The sequence below is a fragment of the Carassius auratus genome, chromosome 15 (assembly GCF_003368295.1).
Source record: "Carassius auratus strain Wakin chromosome 15, ASM336829v1, whole genome shotgun sequence".
Taxonomy (NCBI): Eukaryota; Metazoa; Chordata; class Actinopteri; order Cypriniformes; family Cyprinidae; genus Carassius; species Carassius auratus.
The window spans coordinates 14,477,811-14,499,504 of NC_039257.1; the positions used below are offsets into that span (position 1 = coordinate 14,477,811).

The 21,694-nt window shown below is 38.4% G+C and overlaps 1 protein-coding gene across 1 annotated transcript in view; it reads left to right on the forward strand.

Moving 5' to 3' along the window:
- Positions 1–21,694, forward strand: part of nxn (nucleoredoxin) — a 79,034-nt gene that overhangs the window by 38,452 nt on the left and 18,888 nt on the right. The window contains exon 2 of the mRNA XM_026282621.1: positions 20,954–21,071. Within this exon, the coding sequence (XP_026138406.1) occupies positions 20,954–21,071 (118 nt within the window). The remainder of the gene's footprint in view (positions 1–20,953; positions 21,072–21,694) is intronic.

The following is a 21,694-nucleotide window of genomic DNA, read 5'->3' on the forward strand; positions in this document are numbered from 1 at the left end:
GACTACTTGAAATGTAATTGTTCCTTTTGTGTTGGTGCAACAGCAGTCCCTTCCCCCTCTTACTCCAGCATGTCCCACAATCCCCTGGGAACAATATACAGCCAGTCTCCGTGTACGTACAGATGTCGGTTTCACTTCTGTCTGGCAGCACATATGTATAGAAGGAAATGTTTCATCCTGCGGCTGCTCGTGTGCATTACGGTAAATGCCATTCAAAAGCTTGTTGGGGGCAGCACACAGGAAACCGTAAGTTGACTCAATCCTGTTAATGTGGAACAGCATTTAATTAGATCCGCTTGAAGCAGATGACGCTGACACATCTAGTTAAATAGGACCTGGATTTGTTGTCTGACATGACACACTTTATGAATCTTTAAACGTGAAGCTGATCAGTTCTGCTTTCATGACTGTCCTGATCAGCTGTTTGTAAATGTTTACATGAATGAAAGGATGTTGTATCCAGTGTTAATTTTGACACGAAATTTTAATTTAGTTTTAGTCTTAGTCTTTTGACTATAATTATTTTTAGTTTTAGTCAAGTTTTAGTCATCTGATTTGTTTTAATTTTAGTCTTATTTTAGTCGACTAAAATTGCTTGGTATTTTAGTCGACTAAAATTGCTTGGTATTTTAGTCGACTAAAATTGCTTGGTATTTTAGTCGACTAAAATAAGACTAAAATCAATAACAGATTTACTAGACAATTTTTTACAACTGGTATAGGAAACAAACTTAACCAAAATATATAAAACACAAATTCAACTTTATTTCAACACAACTGTGTCTTTATTTCGATTCAAAAGCTTTTATGCAGCAACAAACACTGTCATGATAATGTAAACAATAACTAGCTGCCAATTGACCATCAATAAAAGAAAAATAAAGTTAGGTCCAGGACCTTAAAGTTTACAGCTGAGCTGAACAATAAGTGCATACATTTAAAGTAAATATTTAATAAGTTGGCAGCTAGGTGGATAAAAAAAGTAACACGATTTTATAAGGTATTCATTTGTCTAGCAATATTGTATGTTTTAAATACTACAATATTGCTAGATTTGTATGTATAATGATAGGATGTGAACATTCATGTTTCACATGACTAATATAGAAATATTTGTGATATTGTCAACAAGTAGAACATTATAAAATATACTAAACATTAGTATTAATCAAATGAATTTATCATGATATTACGTATTAGTATTGTGCTCGCATCTAATTTGAAGAAGGGGCTATTTTACAGTACTTTTCAGTTCGTAATATTTAATGCTACAACATCTACGCACTGCACTATTCCAATTTTGCTTAGCTCAATAAACAAAAGAACATCGTTGTGAAATTACATTTGAGAAAATGTCCGGGTGGCTCGTCTGTAAATGTCTTTTCAAATTGGTTGTGTTCTTGCCACGAATGAGCGCTCTGCGTGCTTTACACTTTGTTTTGTTTTGTTCGTCGTCAAACGTGAAGTGAGCTGTGGACATTTTGTCGCTCTTTTAGACAGTAGGGACTTGAAGCAACCATAGACAGTAAAAGAAATGGACACAGCGACCCCATTGGAACTCAATTGAGACAAATGAAGCCCAGTTTTAGCGTTTTTTAGCACTTCCGTTTCTGACGCGCAGACTCAAACTAAGCTTGACGACGTCAGCAACCTGTCTGCCAGATGTAAATCTTCTAAGTGGCTGTGCGTGCAAACTGCCATCGTTAATCTTGCAGAGACGGCGAGCTTGAGCGGGGAGTTCTTTGGCGTGAGTGAGCAGGAGTAATTATTCTGATTAATTATTTTGTATAGTATTTTAAAATGTAACGACAGTACGCCATATTAAGTTAATTGCCTGCGAGCTTCTCCTCCTGTCTTTACGGTAATGCGACAGAGAGCCGAGTGGTTATGACGCAATCGTTAGCCTATTTTTACAAAAACTGTTTCTACGGGGCCATAATGTAACATAGAAGGTAATGGAGCCCTTTATACATTGTCGTGTATCTTTAGAAATAAATAATGGACAAACCGAGTCTTTAAACGCCTCAGATGTAAAGTTATTCGCTGTCAAAGTGACGCCAAAATGAATGGGAGTCAATGGGAATGCTAACGCAAGTGAAGTTCTGCTAAAAGATGGCAGCCCCCACCCGACCTCAACTTCCGGTCGAGTTCCTTGCCCCTTGGAAGCAACAGCTGCGAATGGAACGGCTACAGCGACCGGAAGTTTGCCGTCACACTGCTGTAGCCAAGAACGTAAAAGTCACTAAGCAACGGTAAAACAGAACAGCGCAACGCAGCATTAATTCATTTATTGAGATCCAAAAAAATATATAATTTAAAAAAGCAAGAGAAGGATTGCTTTTGGCGTTAAATGACAATCTTTTGTCAGAAGAGGAGTTTTTAATATTGTATGATGTAAATAAGTCTAAAAACATAACATTTATTTACCTAACCTCTCACTTTGTAGCGACTCTGGCAAATCAGCTGTTCTCCCGTAGTAGACCGTTAAATTAGAACGTCACAAAGTAGCAGTTAAATTCGCGCAGGCGCAATACAACGCCAGAATGGCGTTGCCGTTCCACCAGAGGCTGTTGCTTAAAGTCCCTATCACCTCTTCGAATGCCGACTTCCCGGGAGCTCATAAAAACTGAAAACCTTCGCTTCACGTCTCAATAAGTCAGGCTCTGATTGGTTCTCTTCTCTCATGCAGTCTGTTCTGTTTTGCCGGTTCTTTTGCTCATTCCTCTCATCTCTCCCGTCTGCTGATTTGATTTTCGTCACAGTCTATTTTCGTCTCGTCCTTTATTCGTTGACGATAATGTCAATCAATTTAGTCATAGTTTTAGTCTCCATCAGTGCCTTCTATTTTAGTTTTCGTTTCGTTTTCGTCAGCAAAAATATATTCGTGACGAAAATAATGACGAAAATATTTAGTCAACGAAATTAACACTGGTTGTATCCTAATCCGTATATTTTCTGAAACGATGACGTCATCAGCCCACGTCTCCCCCCTAGTCAGACAGCCCTAAGTCACGTAACGGCAACAAAAACATGAACAAACACTGAACGATTGTCTTTTTATTGACTAACATTAACACTGATTAATAAATGTATTGTTCCATGTTCATTTGTGTACCACGCGCAAGGTTTACGAGCATAGTCCAAGTCTTCTTCTCTGTTTTTAGTGTATCTCTGTGGCAGAATTACAGTGCCACATACTGGTCTGGCATGTATACTACATCATTATGCGGTTTTGTGTGGACGAGGATATTTCTTGAGACAAGGAAAAAAAAAAGATCGGATTGGGGTAAGCTCCGTCTCCGTGTGGACAGGGCCTTAGTGTTTTCTGTCTGCAGGTCACAGTCCTGCTGATTTGTCTTTCATCTGTGGCTGGTTTGTGAAGGCAGCAGTTTGGGCAAATTGAAGCATGTTTCTTGCTGATCCAACACTGCAATCTGGTGCTCTGCACCGTAACAAATTACACACAACTGCTACACTGTACCATCATTCCCCCAATCCAAAAGCGTTCCATTGTCTGGTCACAGTGTGGTTTAGCAGATTAAAGTGTACGTGGTGTAAGTGGAGAGGCAGGCGGCAGTGATTCGTATCTGAATCAAAGCTTTAATCAACAAAGATTTCTCTCTGGCAGTCAGACACCATGTTTCATACACTGTCCTGAAGGGGCATGTTGTCTTGTTCTTGTATGTTCGTTTTTGCTATATATTATATATAATAATAATAATAATATTTATTTACATTATTTAGATGTTACTTATTAGTAATGCACCACAATTTCAGCAACCAAAAATCTGTGTTTCAACTGAAACCGTTTTGGAGTGATGTTTTATTAGTGCTTCTCAGATGGCTCGTTTTGACTTTGTTGGTATCTAGTTTATCAATTATAATCGATCTTCATTATGATTAACTGAGATCTTTTAGTCGGTGCTATGCAGTTTAGATGTATAACAAAACTTAACACTAAACATTTTTTGCAGTGCATTATCTGACTTTCAATAATCATATTAATAGTATTCAAAAGATAGTATTTAACTAAACTATTTAGCTCTGATTCTTATATATAAATAGTATATGTAATATAAATGTTCACCCAGAAATCAAAACTCTTTTCTGCTCTGTCTTCTTTTTTTACCCCCCACTATGATACATTTGAAGCCAGCGATTTCATGGATTTGTGCTTTGTTTTTACGCTTTATTTCATAAATCGTTTTCAGTTGCTGCAGGCAATACCCTCTGCCTCTCTTTCTCTCTCTCTCTCTCTCAGCACATACACACACAGCCTTTTGTTGACATTCTCTGATTTGTTGGCACCGTCAGCTGCTGGCACTAGCCAAGTTAAAGGCTGTATGGCAAGACCGAAGCTGCTTTGCTCTGTGGAGGGGCTGAACAGCACTGGCTTTTGTGTCTGACTCTTTCTGCTGGTTATTTATAAATTGTGTCAACCTGCAGTGTATTCCAGGCCTTCTCTGACAGAGCTTTGCCGCACTGATGTGTGCTGCTTTTGTGCCTGACATGGTTCCTCTGGGGACTCCAGCTGTGAAACACATTTTTAGTCCTGAAAGTAGATTATTAAAGGTCTGTCAAAGTAGCACAGGGGTTAACTGTTGTTCGATTGCACCCCACATCCATTGATTGGTTTTATTTATTGCTTTCTTGGCAAACAAATAATTTGGGTTGTGAAGTGCTGGAGTGTTTTGTGGCCAGATCATTCAGTCTAAAATTTGATTGACCATCTCAAAATTCAAAGCTATGATTGACTGAAGCGGGACTTCAGTTATCTAACAGATATAATACAGAACGTGTTGTTCAGAAACACCTAGGGTCTGTCTGGGGAGTTATTCTTTTATTCTCTAAGTCTTTTTAAAATTTATTTAATTTAATTTTTTAAAGTTTTAATTTGACACGCCGTTTTACAAATGTAACTGAAATGCAAAAAAACAAACAAACACTGAAATTCATTAATTTTAATTAAAAATAAAAGATAATACAATAAATATTGTCTCAGTTTGTTTTCACGTCCTGTGTTGGGTTATATATATTTTATTGTAATATATATATATATATATTATTCAGTTGCTTTGATGCAATGTATTTTGTTTAAAGCGCTATATAAATAAAGGTAACTTTACTTGAATGAAGTAATCTAAATAAATATATAATTTATACACTGGTGTTCATAATTGCGACTGTCTATACAGCTTAAGGCCGCTTCAGCTTCCTGATATTTTTATGTTTTCTTGCAGTTTTACAAGCACCACTTGTGCTCATCTTGAATTGTGACTTTCAGACATGTCTACAGTAGAGGTTTTGGCACCACATCCAGTAATTCAAATCTACTTTTTATGTCTGTTACACATTTTGCTGGCCAAAAGCTGCAAAATCCTTCTCTCTCTCTCTCTCTCTCTCTCTCTCTCTCTCTCTTTTAACTTCCTCCCTTGTTTTCTCCAGGGAGTCCTTTTATCTGCATCAGTGTAAAACATTAATCACACCTTTCTGATGAGGGTTTAGGCCCAGTGTTGCAGTATTACCATGTGCTTCTTAACTACTACACACTTTATCTTCCAGCCATGTAGATTATGCACAGGAAAAAAATAACCTCATGTAAACAATTGGCTGGTGAGATCATGGGTTATGGTTTAATGACTCTTTACACAGTGCATAAGACATCATAAAACACTATATTATCGTTTCTGAAAGTGGGAAAGCACCATAAATGTTCGTGCATTCAGGTAATAGTTGGCATGTAGTTTTTAGTTTTAGCTCTTATGGAAGGAATTCTAGACCAAGTTGGACCGGAGCATGCGGCGCTCCCTTTCCTTCCTGTCTTAATAGTGTACCGCTCTACAAGGTTCACAGAGCAAATACACAGTGCCTGAAGAAATGAGGAGGCTAAACAATTGAACATGTTTATCAGTGCCTATTTGCTCACATTAAAGGAACGGGTACTCGGCCACACTACTTCAGTCAAACGACTTCCAATCCACTTCTGAAGGATAATAAACACTGAATGCTGACCTCTCGCTCAGCCACACTGCGTGATTCATTCATCCCATGATTCCCATTACTTTGTTTAGGTCACTGGGTCAGATTTCTCTTTCTATGGCATCTGTAGATTTATGAATAACTTTTAACATCCAAAGAACCTATCCATTGCTTCACATAATTGTCAGTTCAGTGAATGTTTTTTGGGAAACCTAAAATGCTTCTTACGGTGACCAAGTAGTGCACAACTAGTGCAAAATTAATTATGATTAATCGCAATAAATCACATTGTAATGCATTAATAATGCATTAAAATTTGGTTACATTTGGTTTGCAAATAAGTAATAAAAACAAATAAGGTGCTTTTTACAGCAGCGTTTCTTTTACCTAATAGCAGTTAAAATATCTATTGTACCCTATATCTCAACTTATAAAATTAATGTAATTAAATAAATAAAAATTGGCTATTTGTCACTGCCAGGACATTAACGTTTTTATTGAAAATATTTTATAGTTTGTTATAGAAAAACAAGTTATGCTCCGAGTCCTTGATCATAACATTATAACATTATAAAAGGCACCATCCTATAAGAGACCTGCATGATTTCGGGACCAATCGCAGCAGAGTGCAGTGTGGGACAACACTTGATGTGCGGGTAGAGACCTGTGTGTGTGGGATGTTGGAGAATAATTAGGGTGTGCTCACATTAGGCATTCTTAACCTCACCAGAGTGTGTTTGACCCCCAAAGCCTGGTTCGTTTGACTTGTGTGATCGTCCCTGGCTCGGTTGGAAGAGGTGGGCCAGAGAGCAGTTCAGTTATACATAGATCAGTGAGTGTGAGCACTAACCACGCTGGAGTGCAGCTCTTCTGATACTTGCTACATGATTGCGTGAATATTTCTGAGAGGCAAAAGCGATAGATCTGTAAAGCAATATATTGTGAGATAGACGTATGTTACCGCGTCCCATACGAGCGAAAGCGCTTCTCTGCTGTCTTCACCTGCTATCAGAAACGTCCTTTTTCCAACTAAATAAAGTTATGATAAGGAGCTTTGTATTCTTTTCTGTTAAAAATAACAGTGGACAGTGGTTTGTGAATGTTGATGCTTAGCCTAAATAATATGATCGGATGCATCCCCTCCTGTGACTCATGATTTGTTTGAATGTGTACTCGGAGCCAGTGAGCAACAGACTTTCGTAGTAGTAAAAAACTGTATTAACGCGCGATTAAAATAATTGTCAGCATTAATCAATTAATGCGTTAATGTGATAATAACGCATTAACTTGCCCAGCCCTATGCACAACACAACAAAATCACCACAACACAACAATAAACAAGCCACAACAATGAAATTAGCTCAACACAATCGAAGCAAGCTACAACACAACAAACTAGAAAACACTACGGAAGCAAGCTACAACACAATGCAATTAACGCAAGACAACCGAAGCAAGCCTCAACACAACGAAATTAACACACCACAATAGAAGCAAGCTACAACACAACAAAACTAGAAAACACAACGGATACAAATCAAAAAACAATAGAAACAAGCCACAACACAGCGTAAATAAGCCGCAACACAACAAAATTATTCCTATGTGTTATGCTGTAAAGATTTCGTTGTACTGTGCACTACTGACCCACTGTCGCTGCTTCTGTGTCATCACTGAGAAAATTTAATTTCAGAACCTTTATGTTGAAAAGTGAATTCAGTGCATGAGCAGTCATTTATATAACTATTGCTTGTATAGCTAGTCATAATGCTCTGTTGTTGGAATAGATAATTATTTATTAGTTTATGTATTTACTTAATAGAATACAAAACCCTAATTAAAATAATTAACATAGATAAATTATGCACATTATGTAATAAATGTTTCTGTTTATTGATATAAACATTTTTATTATTATTATTATTAGAAATAATGTTTGCATCCCATATATATCAATTACTATACGTGTTTGGCCATTTGACATCTAGCAGGCAGAGGTTACGTCAGCTATCCAGATATATGGAGCACTGTAACAAACACAACTCCGTCAAGCACTGCTTTTCTACTGAACTGTTCTGTCTTGTTGAGTTGAGAGCAAAGGTGATTTATAGGGAAAAGGGCCAGTAAGTCCGCTAAGGACTCAAGAGAAAACTTAAAGGGTAACTGGCTCTCCCACCCATGAAAGCAAGGGGGGAAAGCTACTGTTGTATCTGGTTTCACATGGCCATTGGCTACTACACAGCAGGATTTTTTAATGGCACCTTCTTAACACTAAGAGTGATTTAAAATTCAGTAACGGATGAGAAAATGTTTTTAGCGTCCCTATTAGCTTTATTCTTTTTTTGCTGTTGTTGTTTGGGCTTGGTTTTGTTTTGTTTTGGTTTAGTTAGTGTTCATTTTTTGTTTTGTTTTGTATGGAAGCCCATTTCCGCCACTGAAAATTTAAAAAAAAAGGTAATTGCGACAAGTTCTCACAATTCAGACTTTTTTTTTTCTAAAAAAAAAAATCTTAGTTGCGAGATTCGAAGTCAGAATTGTGCCATATAAACTCGCAATTCTGACTTCTGATATATTCTTAAATATAAACTCACAATTGCAAGTTGTAAAGTCCAATTCTGAGGATGAAAATTTGAATTTTTGAATTTGAGTCACTTAACTTGAATTTTTATTTTATGATCAGAATTGCAAAATATAATCTCACAATTCTGAGATTTTGTTCCTGAAATTTCAAGTTTATATTTCGCAATTCTGTGAAAAATGTCGGAATTGTGAGAAGTCTCAAGTACCTTTTTTTTTTTTTTTTTTTTTTTAATTCAGCTGCGGAAACGGGCTTCCATAGTATTTGGGTTGGTGTTTTGTTTTTATGGGATTCGTTTGTGCTTGTTTTGTTAAATATAATTTATTATTGCAATTAGACAAATCAACCAAACCTTCATGATTGTAATGGCCCTACAGTGCACGATCTTTATCTGATGAACTATAGATGTTACCACAAAGAGACCCTATGCATCCCTAGGCCACTGATCTCTGACCCCCTCTGTAGGTGACGAGAAGTCCATCATGCTGAGAGCATGTCTTCACCATGCCGCGCTGCATTTGATCTACTCCTTTTCAAGTACATTTCATTGCTGCTCGTGTTACTGTGATGAAGACTATGTGCTTTACCAGTAGATCTTCTTACAGCTGTGTGCAGCATCATGGGACGGCAGATCTTTCAAGCTGCTGTTTATTTAAAAATGCCTTCAATTACAGACTCACAGGTGACTCGTGGGTCACCAGAGTGCAGGGGTTGTGTGGAAGTGGTGTGCATGTTTCAAGGCCAAACCCGTCCCTCTGACCATGTTTTGAGCCATGACCTTTGACCCCTCCCCCATTGCTGCCCACTGTGCCACCCAGCCAACAGCTGCCCCATGTGCCGAACTGACCCTGAAAGCCTGACGCTCAGCTGTCTACATCCTTCTCCTTACAACACTCCCCTTCTTTACACACCAACTGACACTCGTAAATCTCTCTGAGGGGCATTAAGCATTGCTTTGGTACTTTTTAGGCATTGCTTGCCCAACGCAGACGTCCGTTTGCATGCGGCAACCCAAGCAAAGTCAAAACTAGGTCAAGAGGTTGAGGGTTTTACTGATTTTGAAATTTAGTGTGCTGTAAGCCAATAAGCCTATGAAAGACGTCGGTATAATCGGCTCTCTGAAAATCTGATTTAACAGAATTTTACACTGTTCTGGGATCAGCGAGTGAAAAGGCACTGGCACATTTGTGCACATTAAATAAGACAAAGTCTGGTCAGAATCAGCAATGTTACCCTGCAGCTGCAGAAAACAGATGTACTCTTTAATGAGCGAAAGAAGAGAAGAGGAAATGGGTTAATAGACCGATATAAAACGTCACAGTGAAATCCAGTTCCACGCATTCACATGGTTACCATCCCAGCTCTCATGAAAAGCATAAACGAATCATTGTCATACATTTATAAAGGTGTAGTTAATGAACATGTCAGAAATTTGATGTGTGAAACACTGAAGTTGTCCGCCAATAGTATCTGTGGATGTATAATGTTGCTGTAGTTTCATCTGAAGTAGCTCTTGGAGCCAAAGGTTCAGACTCATCCTGCTGTCAGGCCTCTATTGTTGCTTTATGATGCTGTGCAGCCCACCGAACAACTCCTGAGATTTACAACGCCCTGGGGAGTCTGAGATGGCCCATATGCTGAAGATGTTCAGCTTTGGTGATTTTAGGGAGGAACCTAAAAATAAAACTGTCTCTTTAAGATGGATAGGTATTTGGGTTTTGCTTAGAACTTTGTGCTACTATGTGGAGATGGGTCAATGACATGACACTTCTTAATCTGTTTACTTAAAAATTGATTTAGAATAGAATATATATATATATATATATATATATATCAGTTGCTCGGGGACCAAAACACGGACTTCTTTAGGTTTCAGAGCATTGGAAGATCCAAAACTCGCATTGGTTTGATGATGTTCATGCTACAAAAACGGAAAAAAGATGTGCCTAGGGTACTTGTAACACTGATTCCAGTTATCCTGAGAGGATAGGCAATGTAATTTATTTTGTTCCTTTTCCTAAATCCAGCCAAAACAGAGCAAAATGTCCCTAAGCATTCAACACCAATCCCAATGCAGACAAAAACGTTCATTTTCTGGTTTTAATACTCTCATTAAGTTACACTTTTCATCTGCTCAAGCAGAACGTTAATGTCATCTTGTGCTTCAGCAAGGTATCCCAATTCAAGTTAATGAGCCCATGCTAATTTACAAACCTAAATCGCGAACTGTAAATAAGCAATTCTCCCGTTTGCTTTGTGATCTGTATTTTTTCTTATTTATTGTAATCTCTTTTTATATATCCCTCCATGGCATATTTAAGTCCCACTTGAAGGCCCATCTGTGTCCCAAATTGGTCAGAAACACCTCAAAAGAAGGTTTTCACTGACCGCTGTCATTGTAAGACAGTGAGCAACTCCATTTGTTTGTCCGAGGGAGGGAGCAACAGTAACTAAGGGGGGGCAGGGCTTATCGATAGGTCACTTAGGATAAAAGCGTCAGCTATATGAATAAAATCAATAAATTATAATAATTAGAAATATTTACATTTTAAGGCGTGTTCACTCCAATGTATTCAAAGAATTCGGTCATTTTTATTTTATTTTATATGGTTTAATAATGGTTAGAAAACATGACATTCTTATAGTCATTAAGTTCAAAACTTTATGAAATGAACTTTTTAAAACTAGATTTTAAAAGGATTTTTTCTTTTATTCTGAATGCCATAATATGGTGTTTTTCTGCCAACTGTCATGTCTTGCATCCTAGATGTCAATTTTTGAAAGTAGTTTATTATTTTGGACATTTCCTGAAATGGAAACACACATACATATATTTGTTTCTTGTTTAAGATGTAAGTCCGACATTCCATCTATACCACAATGGTTTGCTCTCGGACTGGCCCAAATACCCCGAATCAGTGTCAAAAGCTATTGCGGATCGTAATTTCCTAATGCACATCAGGGGGTCCGAGTGGGATATTCTTCAGTGGCTCTGCTGAAGAATATAAGACCTGACGTTTGCACTGAGCGATCACATTGTGGGCCGCTGATAAGAATTCTTTGCAGTGCAGCAGTGCTTAAGTGTATAATCGCTGCTTCTCTCATTCTTTTCTCTGTTCTTCCTCCCAGAGTGACTGAGTGGGTGTTCAATGAAAGGTCAGGATGGGGTGACAAAAGGAGGGGAGGGAATGAATGATCCCACCCCCTCATAAACCTAAAGTATCATACTTGGCATCTTCGGCGAAGCTTCCAGATTCCTCGGTTTTTGAAGGGGATGAATGTGTAGGAGGCTTAAGCTCTTGTTTCTTGGTCTTTGCCACCCACCTCAGCATACAGTATTGCCTTTCCCTTTCTGCAGGGTGCGATGTGAATTACTCTTGGCAGGAAGCAGGAGCTATGAAAAACATGCTCTAAGTGAAGCTCTTCTCGCTATGAGTGGGGCCATTGTGATCAGAGCACCGCCACGGTGTCTCTGCCTGGTCCGGTTGGTGCTGTGCCAGTTTATGCTGCCAGAAACTGTCCAGGTCTCGAAGTGCTGAGAGAAGAACTTGAGTGAGCACCAAGGAACCGCACCCAAATTTGTTCAAAAACTGGGGAATGGTTCATCTGGACTCTAGGACATTTCACAATCGGTATGAAAACAATCTGGCTAGGTTTACCCAAGTGAACTACTATTGATGACATATTGATGACTGCATTCATATTGTCTGCATCTTCTACATCTGTAGTAGAATGATGAAAGTGCTCATTCGCAAATGGTTTCAGTTGCAAATCAGTTTTATATGGGATCATTTATATCCAGCTGCTTATTTCAAAATAAACTCTTGACAGGGTGATCTGGATCTTGTATCACTCCGTTTATTTTGTGATATACTACTTCTTTAGCCCATTTGTAACATGGATACTTGATGCATAAAAAATGGACGTGAAATATTAAGTTATAATTTTTTATTAGCTGAAAACGCAAAGCATTCACGAGGAAATAAGCGTTTATGCAAATGGCTTTTAGCCAAAACGAATGAACAAGTTCAAACAAGAAGAACATTTTATGGGATAATGCACAGTCATACCACTTATTACGTAGCTTTTCAGCACATACAGCATAACCAGATATATATTGCCATCCTCATTGCAGTGTTTTGAATAGGGATGCACGATAATATCGGCACAACATCGGTATCGGCCAATAAAAGCTTAAAATGACCATTATCGGTATCGGCCGATATGAATATTTCTGCCGATGAGCCAAACCGATATTCTCCAAGTGAATTAATTGACCTGTTTTTCAGATGTGAATGTCTGTCTACATTTGTAAAATAATACATTTATGGTAGAATCAGTACAGAAGAGATACATGGATTTCTCTTCAGTAAAATTAAAGTTTAAATTTATCAGTATATATTTGTATATATATCGATATCGGCATCGGCCAAAATTATTTAGAAAATATCGGCATATCGAATATCGGCCAAAATCCAATATTGTGCATCCCTAGTTTTGAATCATGACACTTAGTTGCCAATAATTCACTCTAGTGTAAAAACACTAAAAATGCTCCTCCTGTTCAGTTCAATGTTAGATTGTCTATTATTATTATTTTTTTTTGCCTGGTGAAGGCCCAGGGGACAAAGCACTCCCACACAGCCCTGACTCCTAACCCTGTTCCTCCAAGGGCCAGTAGCAAACGGGATTTGTCTTAGACAAGGCTGCGTATCGCTTAAAGCCTTGCTCTTTACGCTCCTACAATCCCCTGCTTTTAGTCGGCATTCTTTACTAAATAAAATCTTGCACTAAAGACCCCTGCCGTTGAGAGCGCAAGTCAGGATTAATCCTGCTTTCAGAAAATGGCTTTTGTACGGCCAGGATTAAAGCTGGAAGAACACCCTGCACTTTCTTTTCTCTCCATCTCCATCTGTGTCACTCCATCTCACTTTTTCCCCTCTGCATGAATGAGCATGTCTCTCTCTTTTTTTTGTTCCCGTCTTCTAAACTCCCTCGTGACACTCTGGCACCTGTTTTCCTCACTAAAGCATTAATTTATCACTGAATTATTACAGGAGATCCCACAATGTGCCTGCCACTCTATGACATGTCCTGACTGGGCAGTTTCCATGGCAACGGAACCCCTCTATCCAAAAGCAATTTAGCCGCGTGTTGGCGTGTACAATGGCTGTACCCGCTAATGGATGGGCCAATGAATATTTTAGCCTGTAAATATGATGCAGCCATATCACGCTGCGTTTTACAAGCGCCGGTGGGGAAAATGGCCGTGTGCGAGGAATCGGTTTCCTAAAATTGTGGTTCGTCCCTCACGATGGAGGTCATAAAGGCGTTGCTGCTTTTGTGATGAAGTGAATGCCGGCGAGCGAAGCCTGCTTTGCTCATCAGAGAGGAAGCATGGGCGAGACGTGAGATGTACATACTGTTCCAAAGCTTCTTTCTCTCTCTCTCTCTCTCTCTCTCTCTCTCTCTCTCTCTCTCTCTCTCTCTCTCTTGTCGAAGTATAAAACTGACCCCGTCCAGGCTCGTATTTTACTCATCTTCTGCCATCAGAGCAACACTGCTTTACTAAATGAAATACAACATGTTATTTCAGTATGCGCATGCAGAGGTTTGAGGCCAGAGGAAATATCTCTCGGCCCCCTTCAGATGGGACTCGTTTCTGGTCTCCGTGCACCACGCTGCATTGTAAACTATTTGGTTCAATTTACAGTGGATTTTCAGGCATTATGGAATGCATTTATAGTATTCCTATAATTCATATTAGTATTCATATAATTCATATTAAATATGAATGACAGTTACTTTTCCATGAACAGTGGCATATAAACTAAATGACAAATCAAAATTGTGACACACTAGTATACGTAAAAAACTAAATAATAAAAATTCGAAGAAACGCGACAGTTAGGGCCCTATTTTAACGATCTAAACTCAAAGTGTAAAGTGCATGGCGCAGGTGCACTCAGGGCGTGTCCAAATCCACTTTTGCTATTTTAACCCGGGCGCACAGTCTAAACGGGTTGTCCCCCCGTAATCCCTGCGTTTAATAAGCAGCATGTACGCTCTTTAAATAACAAAGAAAAAACATTGTGCCAGACCTGGTTTGAGTTGGTCAATGGCACAGTCTATTTTCAGCTCCTTAAAATAGCGCCTAAACACACCTCTTTTTTAAACCAGCATGCCCATGGGCGCAAACGCATTTGCTAAATAAACTGTGTGGCACTTGGACGGGAAAATGCGAACGGCGCCGGACTGAAACTAGCAAATACACTTGTGCTACGCCTTGCGTCACATTGCGCCGGGTGTATTATAGGGCCCTTAAAACCTGTTTTTAACATTTAAAACCAGGTCATTTTTAACTCCTACTTTTAGTACCATTCATACTTTTTACTGAAACATTCTTTTTTTTATTTTTCACTTTATATGGGAACATAACTTTCACAGAGAATCAGGTACCGACAGGCATGCACTACAAAAAAACAAAAAACGTTTTAAATAATTTCTTCAGAGATTCTGCTGGCATGGTCTACTATAAAAATCAGTGAAAGTATGATTCATTTGTTAGATGAGACCACAGGATCCTCTCTGGTAGGCCTGTGGACACATTCAGATCTGGAGAACAATGAAAGAGGATATCTACTCTACAGTCATTTATAGAGTGGGCATGCCTTAACATGCCTCTAGTTTAGTTACTAGGTGATAATGATATTTGCAATAGACGTAACTTAAGTAGGAGTTTTAATGTTTATGTCTGAGGCTTATGATTCCACTTAAAAAGGTCTTCTAGATGGTACACATTATCAGCTTTAATGGAGTCCGCTAATAGCCTTTTTTCTGAGGTTACAGCAGCAGTAAATCGTATTGTAAATGGCGTGATTATTGACAGCTCATTTTCACTGGTTAGCAGCTGATGTGTTTCTTAGTGATCTCTTTATGTGAGGCAGATTATTAATAAGAGGATTAAAGGATGGGAGTCCTGCCAGAAACTTTACAACTCTTTGGCCTCGATCTATGAATTCCTTGAAACCAGTACGGTGTCGTCTCAGTCACCGTATCCGCGGCACAAGCTTTATTGTCTGACGCTGTAGTGCTCCAGTGCATCCTTTTAAGTGTTTGCCAAAGACTCCTATGCCTTTTCCTTTGAAGCGTTGTCTTTCACTCGTTGACAAGATGATCGCTGTACATGTGTTTCTTTTCTTGCCCGCATTGTGTATTGGGTGTTTTCTGAAACTGTGGCGATGCTACTTGGCACATGCCCCTCGTTCTCGCCCTCTGATGAAAGTGGATCCCCTCGGAGTCACAGATCTAACAACGGGAGGTGAATAGGACGATGACTGCGGGAATATCTTCTAGTTGAATGGGCTCAGCCGGACTCTGGTGTAGGAGTCACGTGCATTGCTGTTGAAGCCCAGTGTGAGACCACAGAGGGAGTTTGGTAGCTACAGGAAGTAAAAAACATTTGACACAAGATTGGCACTCCATAGAGAAAAGCTGCACCCCTCCATAGCACTTACTGTCCCGAGAGTCTGCCTCGCAGTCACGTTGGTACAAGCATCAGTGTCACATGTTAACATTACATTACATCAGAGTTTCCCAAATTGAGCTTAATGTAAGAACAGCACCTAGCTACAAATCTGGAGACTTCTTGGACCAACCTTATTCAGTTTCTGAGACTCACTGGTACTGCCGCTCAAGCACAGGGTCTCACTTTCCCAGTGCTCACAAACCTATATCTGCATCTGCTCTGTTCAGCGAGCGGCAGAGACGAGCGCTTTCAGTTAAAACAGATATTATGTTTTCACTAATTTCACATGCAAGTGTAGCCGAAATCACAGCTGTTGTCTTTATCTTATTTGATTTCATCAGACAACAAGTCTATTATAAATCAAGAATTTTGTGCAGATTAACATCTTGGATATGGCTAGGAACTATACTCTCATTCCGGCATAATAATCAGGGAACTTAGCTGCCGTACCATGGGTGCAACAGGTGCAGTGATATTATGCAACGCCTGAAAGTAATCCCCATCAATTCTGCTATTGCTGCAACTACACAAACAATAAATAGCTGGGGACTGTTTTCAGGAGCTACGTAATATCACTGCGCCTGCTACACCCATGGTACGCCTTAGTACATGATGTAAACAGTAGTGTCAAAATAGGAATAGTGTTTTAAATAGGAAAAATATGGAAACTCTTTGGTCATCTTTGAGCGAGATGCTAACGGTCTAATCCGATTCAATGATCTATGCTAAGCTAAAAGTGCTAACGCCAGACTGGGTCAGATGAATGGATTAGAAAATGGTAAAACTAAACCGTTTAACTCTAGGGGAGTTGGAAAAGTAGCCTATTTTTTTATTTTGTTTATTTATTTTATAGTGTAATGTTCCTTTTAATGGGTTGTGTTTACGTTACTATTTCATATTCATTCGGTTTTCTGACAACAGAAATTGTAAAATATATTAATAAAAACAGTTTTATTGAGAATTTGGATGCATCTAAATACAATATGTATGAATGTGACAATGAATATTAAATGAACATTTTGCATGTTCAGAAGAAGCGAGCTGCCCTGTCGTGCGAATAATGTAAACAGGCTTGTTTAAGTAAATTGCTCCATGCAATGAAAGAGAAGTAATGGGAAACTAGTATTTGTTCTTTTTTCATGTGTCTAATAGACATGATCAAGTTCTTTGAAAAACATCTATGACCTTTTGAAACATGCCTAGTCTTCATGCTCTATTGAGTATGGTTTAATAATAAGCATACAGTACATTTGCATAAAGCATCCATATTTGTCCATGCCCATGTTGTTTAGAGTAATAGAAACTTAAAGTATTAATTTAAGGTACATTAAGAACAGATAAAAATGTGTGATTAAGTTGCGATTAATCCTGAGTTAACTCATGGAAAACGTGATTAATCGTGATTAAATATTTGAATCGATTGACAGCCCTTATACGTGTGTGTGTGTAAAAATAAACACACAAGCACACATATTGAATACAAAGAACTGAATACACAGTTGGCTTAAAAAAATTGCGATATTGAGTTGAGTATTTCTTGTTTTTTTTTTTTCAGCGAGAACAAGACCCTATATTTTAATAAACAGATGATATGGTCCTGAAAATATCACACGTTCAACATAAACACATATTCAACATAAGTTCCACCCATTCGTCTGACTTCCAATGTCTCAGAATAACATCCACAAATCATAGCTAGACGGCACCATAACATCTTTTTTCTTGAGGCATATGCACATTTTCTGGGGCAATACCCAACATACACAAAGCAGTATTTTTGCATAATTACTGAGAGTCTTATTAACAAATTGTGCATCCACAGTTTCATATTTCGTAGGCTAATGGGGCCTGTGCTTAGCTATCATAATTATTTCACCATTCAAAAAAACCCTTAATGGTTCTAAAAATACGCTTTATTTTCTTCAATATATAATTATTTCCCTTTTCATCTGTTCACACTCACTTTCTCAAAGAAGAGAGAGCTGCTTTCATTACTACTCAAGCATGTTTGATCCATTTGTGGTTGAACAAATGGCCTGTGCTCAGCCCGTGTTTTGTTTGAGTGAATGTAATGTATAGTTAATGTCCACTGTGGTTGTTAAATGGTCACAGCAGGGAGTATTGGCACATCGAAGGCCTTGCTCGGAGTAAAGCAGAGAAACAACACGAACGGCCGTAGACGAAGGTTATTAATGACGGCTGTCCTTAATGTTTGTTGTTTTTGCCAGTGGCACGTCTCTGAGGCCGTTATTGTTGGTGTGAAATGAAATCTGCTGTATTTCATCATGCGTGCAGCAGAAACACAGTTCGGAGGTTTCCAAATGAGTCTGCAGCCCTCCGGAGAGTCTGCGTAAATGTTGCCATTACATACAAATGCAAAAAAATTAATAACAAGCAAAGAAAAGACTACCTGAGATTTTTAAATGACGGAAACGTGTTTTCTCCGACAGCTTATCATCATAATGCCATGAGAACAATGGCTTGATTCTTTCTGCATCACTTGCAATGGAAACTTGAATTGCACCAGTGCAAAATTAAAGGAAATTGTTAGTAATTTGCCATAAATCATCATTATTTCGAGAAGGGTAACGGTGACTGATGAATACAGGGGATGCAGCCGCTGTGATTATGGACCATCATCCCCTGCAGGATTATGCTAATCGGGTGAATTGTGATGCTCTCTAGCTTGATCTCGGTTTGCCAGGCTGTGCCGCTATGAAACAGAACCACATGCTGTCTATAGACGTCGTAAATGCTTCAAGTCGTCGTTTGCTAGTGTGAGCTGAATGCCTTTTGGTTTCTTAGCTCATTTTCAGTTTTTCCTTGTGCTGTGCTTCTTTTCGTGCTGCGGTGTATAGGTGTTTCTGTGATTATTTTTGTGCTTTTACAGGTGCACACAGAAAGGAAATGTTACTCGGGAGAAATGCAGTAGAGATGAATGGAAATGCACAAGTGTGACTGTATAGATCTGTACAATCTTACTTAAAAATATTACCTTCACTAATACAGCAGCATGTGTATTTTGTGTACATGTGGCTTTAATTTAAAAAGATTATTTCATTTTTTTTTTTTTATTTAAATAAACATTTTGTTTTAAAATGTATATTTGTGTATATTCATTTTATATTTTATTTTATATTTTTGTTTTGTTTTAAATTATATTATTATATTTTGTTATTTAATTGTTGTATATTTTATTTAATGTTTTATTTTTTAAACGAACAGTTTTATAAATAATTGTTTTTATTTTGTGCATTTTAGTTTATTTAAAATGTTATCTTTTGTTTTTTTTTTATTTCTTTTGATGAATGTTTGTTTATTTGTATTCTTTATTTTTTACTTTTGTTTGTTTTTATTTTTCAGCGTTATTTTATATTTTATTTTATTAAAGCATCATATTTTTCCTCTTATTCAAAACATACTGGCTTATTGCCCATATTTAAAGAAAGTCTTTGACCTTTGAAACATCACATCAGCATTCATCACGGTCCATGTCTTTCCTTAATTGGCTGTTTTCATCAGGTTCAGGCTGTGAGGTTTTTGTAGCCTCACTGAACTGATGGGCTTCCGTTGACACGGCTGATCATGGAGCTGACTTTCATTTCATATTACCCATCTCCCTCATCCATGCACTCGTACAGCTGTCTCTCAGCCTGCAGGCGAGCTTTGTTCCCCTCATGGCTCCTCTCGCCCGAACTGACAGCTCTGTCAGATTCAGAGGTGTGTGTAAGGTTAAGCAGCAGTGTTGATACTTGAGACGTACACCGTTAGTGCCCTTTAGCCTCACTGTTTTTGCAGCATAGGCCGTGTCCGCCTCAGGCCGGAGTGAGAGATTTGGGTGCAGACGAGCCAGTGATTGCTCTGTTGTCTATGGCAGTATTGCAGGTTTGTGTTGGAGCGATTGTCTGGACACAATCCTTCAGGCTTAGAGAAACAGAGTAACACTCTTTGACTGCCTGTTTACATCTAAACTCTCCTCCTGTGAAAACATTTCATCAGCTAAGATAAAGAATTGGCCAATTTGGAAAACTACAACTGTAGTATTCTCTTTTTTTTTTTTTTTTTAAGGGGTTATCAAGTTAAATTATTTAATGTCATAAATGCTTTTAGCATATCATGTAGTTAAAATGAGAATTACATTTTCTAACAGTCCTAGTCTTTGCATGCGTGTCTAGCATTTTGATAAATCATTCATGTCCGTGGCACCTGCGTTTCAAGCGCTACATGTTTCGCGTCAGTCTGCTGCAGTTACTGTAGTTTACTTTCATAGACGTCTTTCATCTATTAGACCTTCGCACGTCCACGTCCTGAATAATTTACCAGGTTTGTTCTCACCAGCAAAGGATGAAAACAGCAGGAGCGCCCACAGCCGCGAGACCACGCGAGCGAGGTTTAATCGCTGGCTTTTTAGCCCCGTGTACCACGCTTTCACTGAGACTACAGAAAGAAAAAGCGCTCCGCTCGAATTTCCTCAGATGCCAGTCTCTTTAAAGTTGAATCGGCCCTGTAGATGTTTGATTCTGGCCCTTAGCTAATTCTTCGCCCGCTCGCTTCAGCTGCAGATAGCACTTAATTCAACTCGCCACATTTCTGAGTCTCTTTATACTTCAGAGCGAGAGGAAGACGTTTAAACTCAGCCGATTGTTTCATAGCCTATTTAAAGCCTCACGTGGACCGTTTAAAGATGGGAAAGTATCGATTGTATCTCGAATGGTTAAAAAGCCAAAATAGCTTTGGAAGTAGAGGAATGAGCTGAGATGAATCATCATCTCTCTCTTCACCACAAACATTCCTAATATTCATATTCCTTTTGAATATCTTTTGATTTCCAGTCTCTCATCTCATGTGTGTCTTTTCTTTTTGTATAGATGAAGCTTTGGAACAGGTACAAGGTGACTAGTATTCCTTCTCTGGTGTTCATCGACGCTGCCACGGGGAAGGTGGTATGTCGCAACGGCTTGCTTGTAGTTCGAGATGATCCAAAAGGTGAGTGCCAGGCTTTATTTTTCACCCACTCATTCCTTACAGTTCACCCAAACAGTTCACGCTTTTCATATGGTGTTCCAAACCCTTGTTAAATGTGAATGGAGAATTATTTGAAGACTCTTCACGGAGCTCTGTGGTTTATAGTTTAAGCTCCAGAAATGACACAAAACATTAAAAGTGCACCTTGAAAATGTCCATACAACTTGTGTGCTATATAAACTAAAACCCAAAAGTATACTCAAGTTTTGGCGCGAAAGTATGATTCAAGCATACAGGGAAAATGTTGTGTTTATACGTAGGCGGTCGACATATAGAAAGTTTCATTTATTTCGAGTTCCTGCATTATTTCTCTCCGGATGCTATGATGATAAAATGTGTTTGTAAATTAATCAAGCGATTAATCGCGATTAATCGCATCCAAAATAAAAGCTTTGGATTATGTAATATGTGTGTGTACTGTGTATATTTATGCATATATAAATACACACTCTACGGTATTGTTTTGGAAATATTTGCATGTATTTATATGTATATATTCTGTATGTGTGTATTTATGTATACACAATAAATATACACAGTTGGCACACATATTATGTAGCCTAAACAAAAACTTATATTTTGAA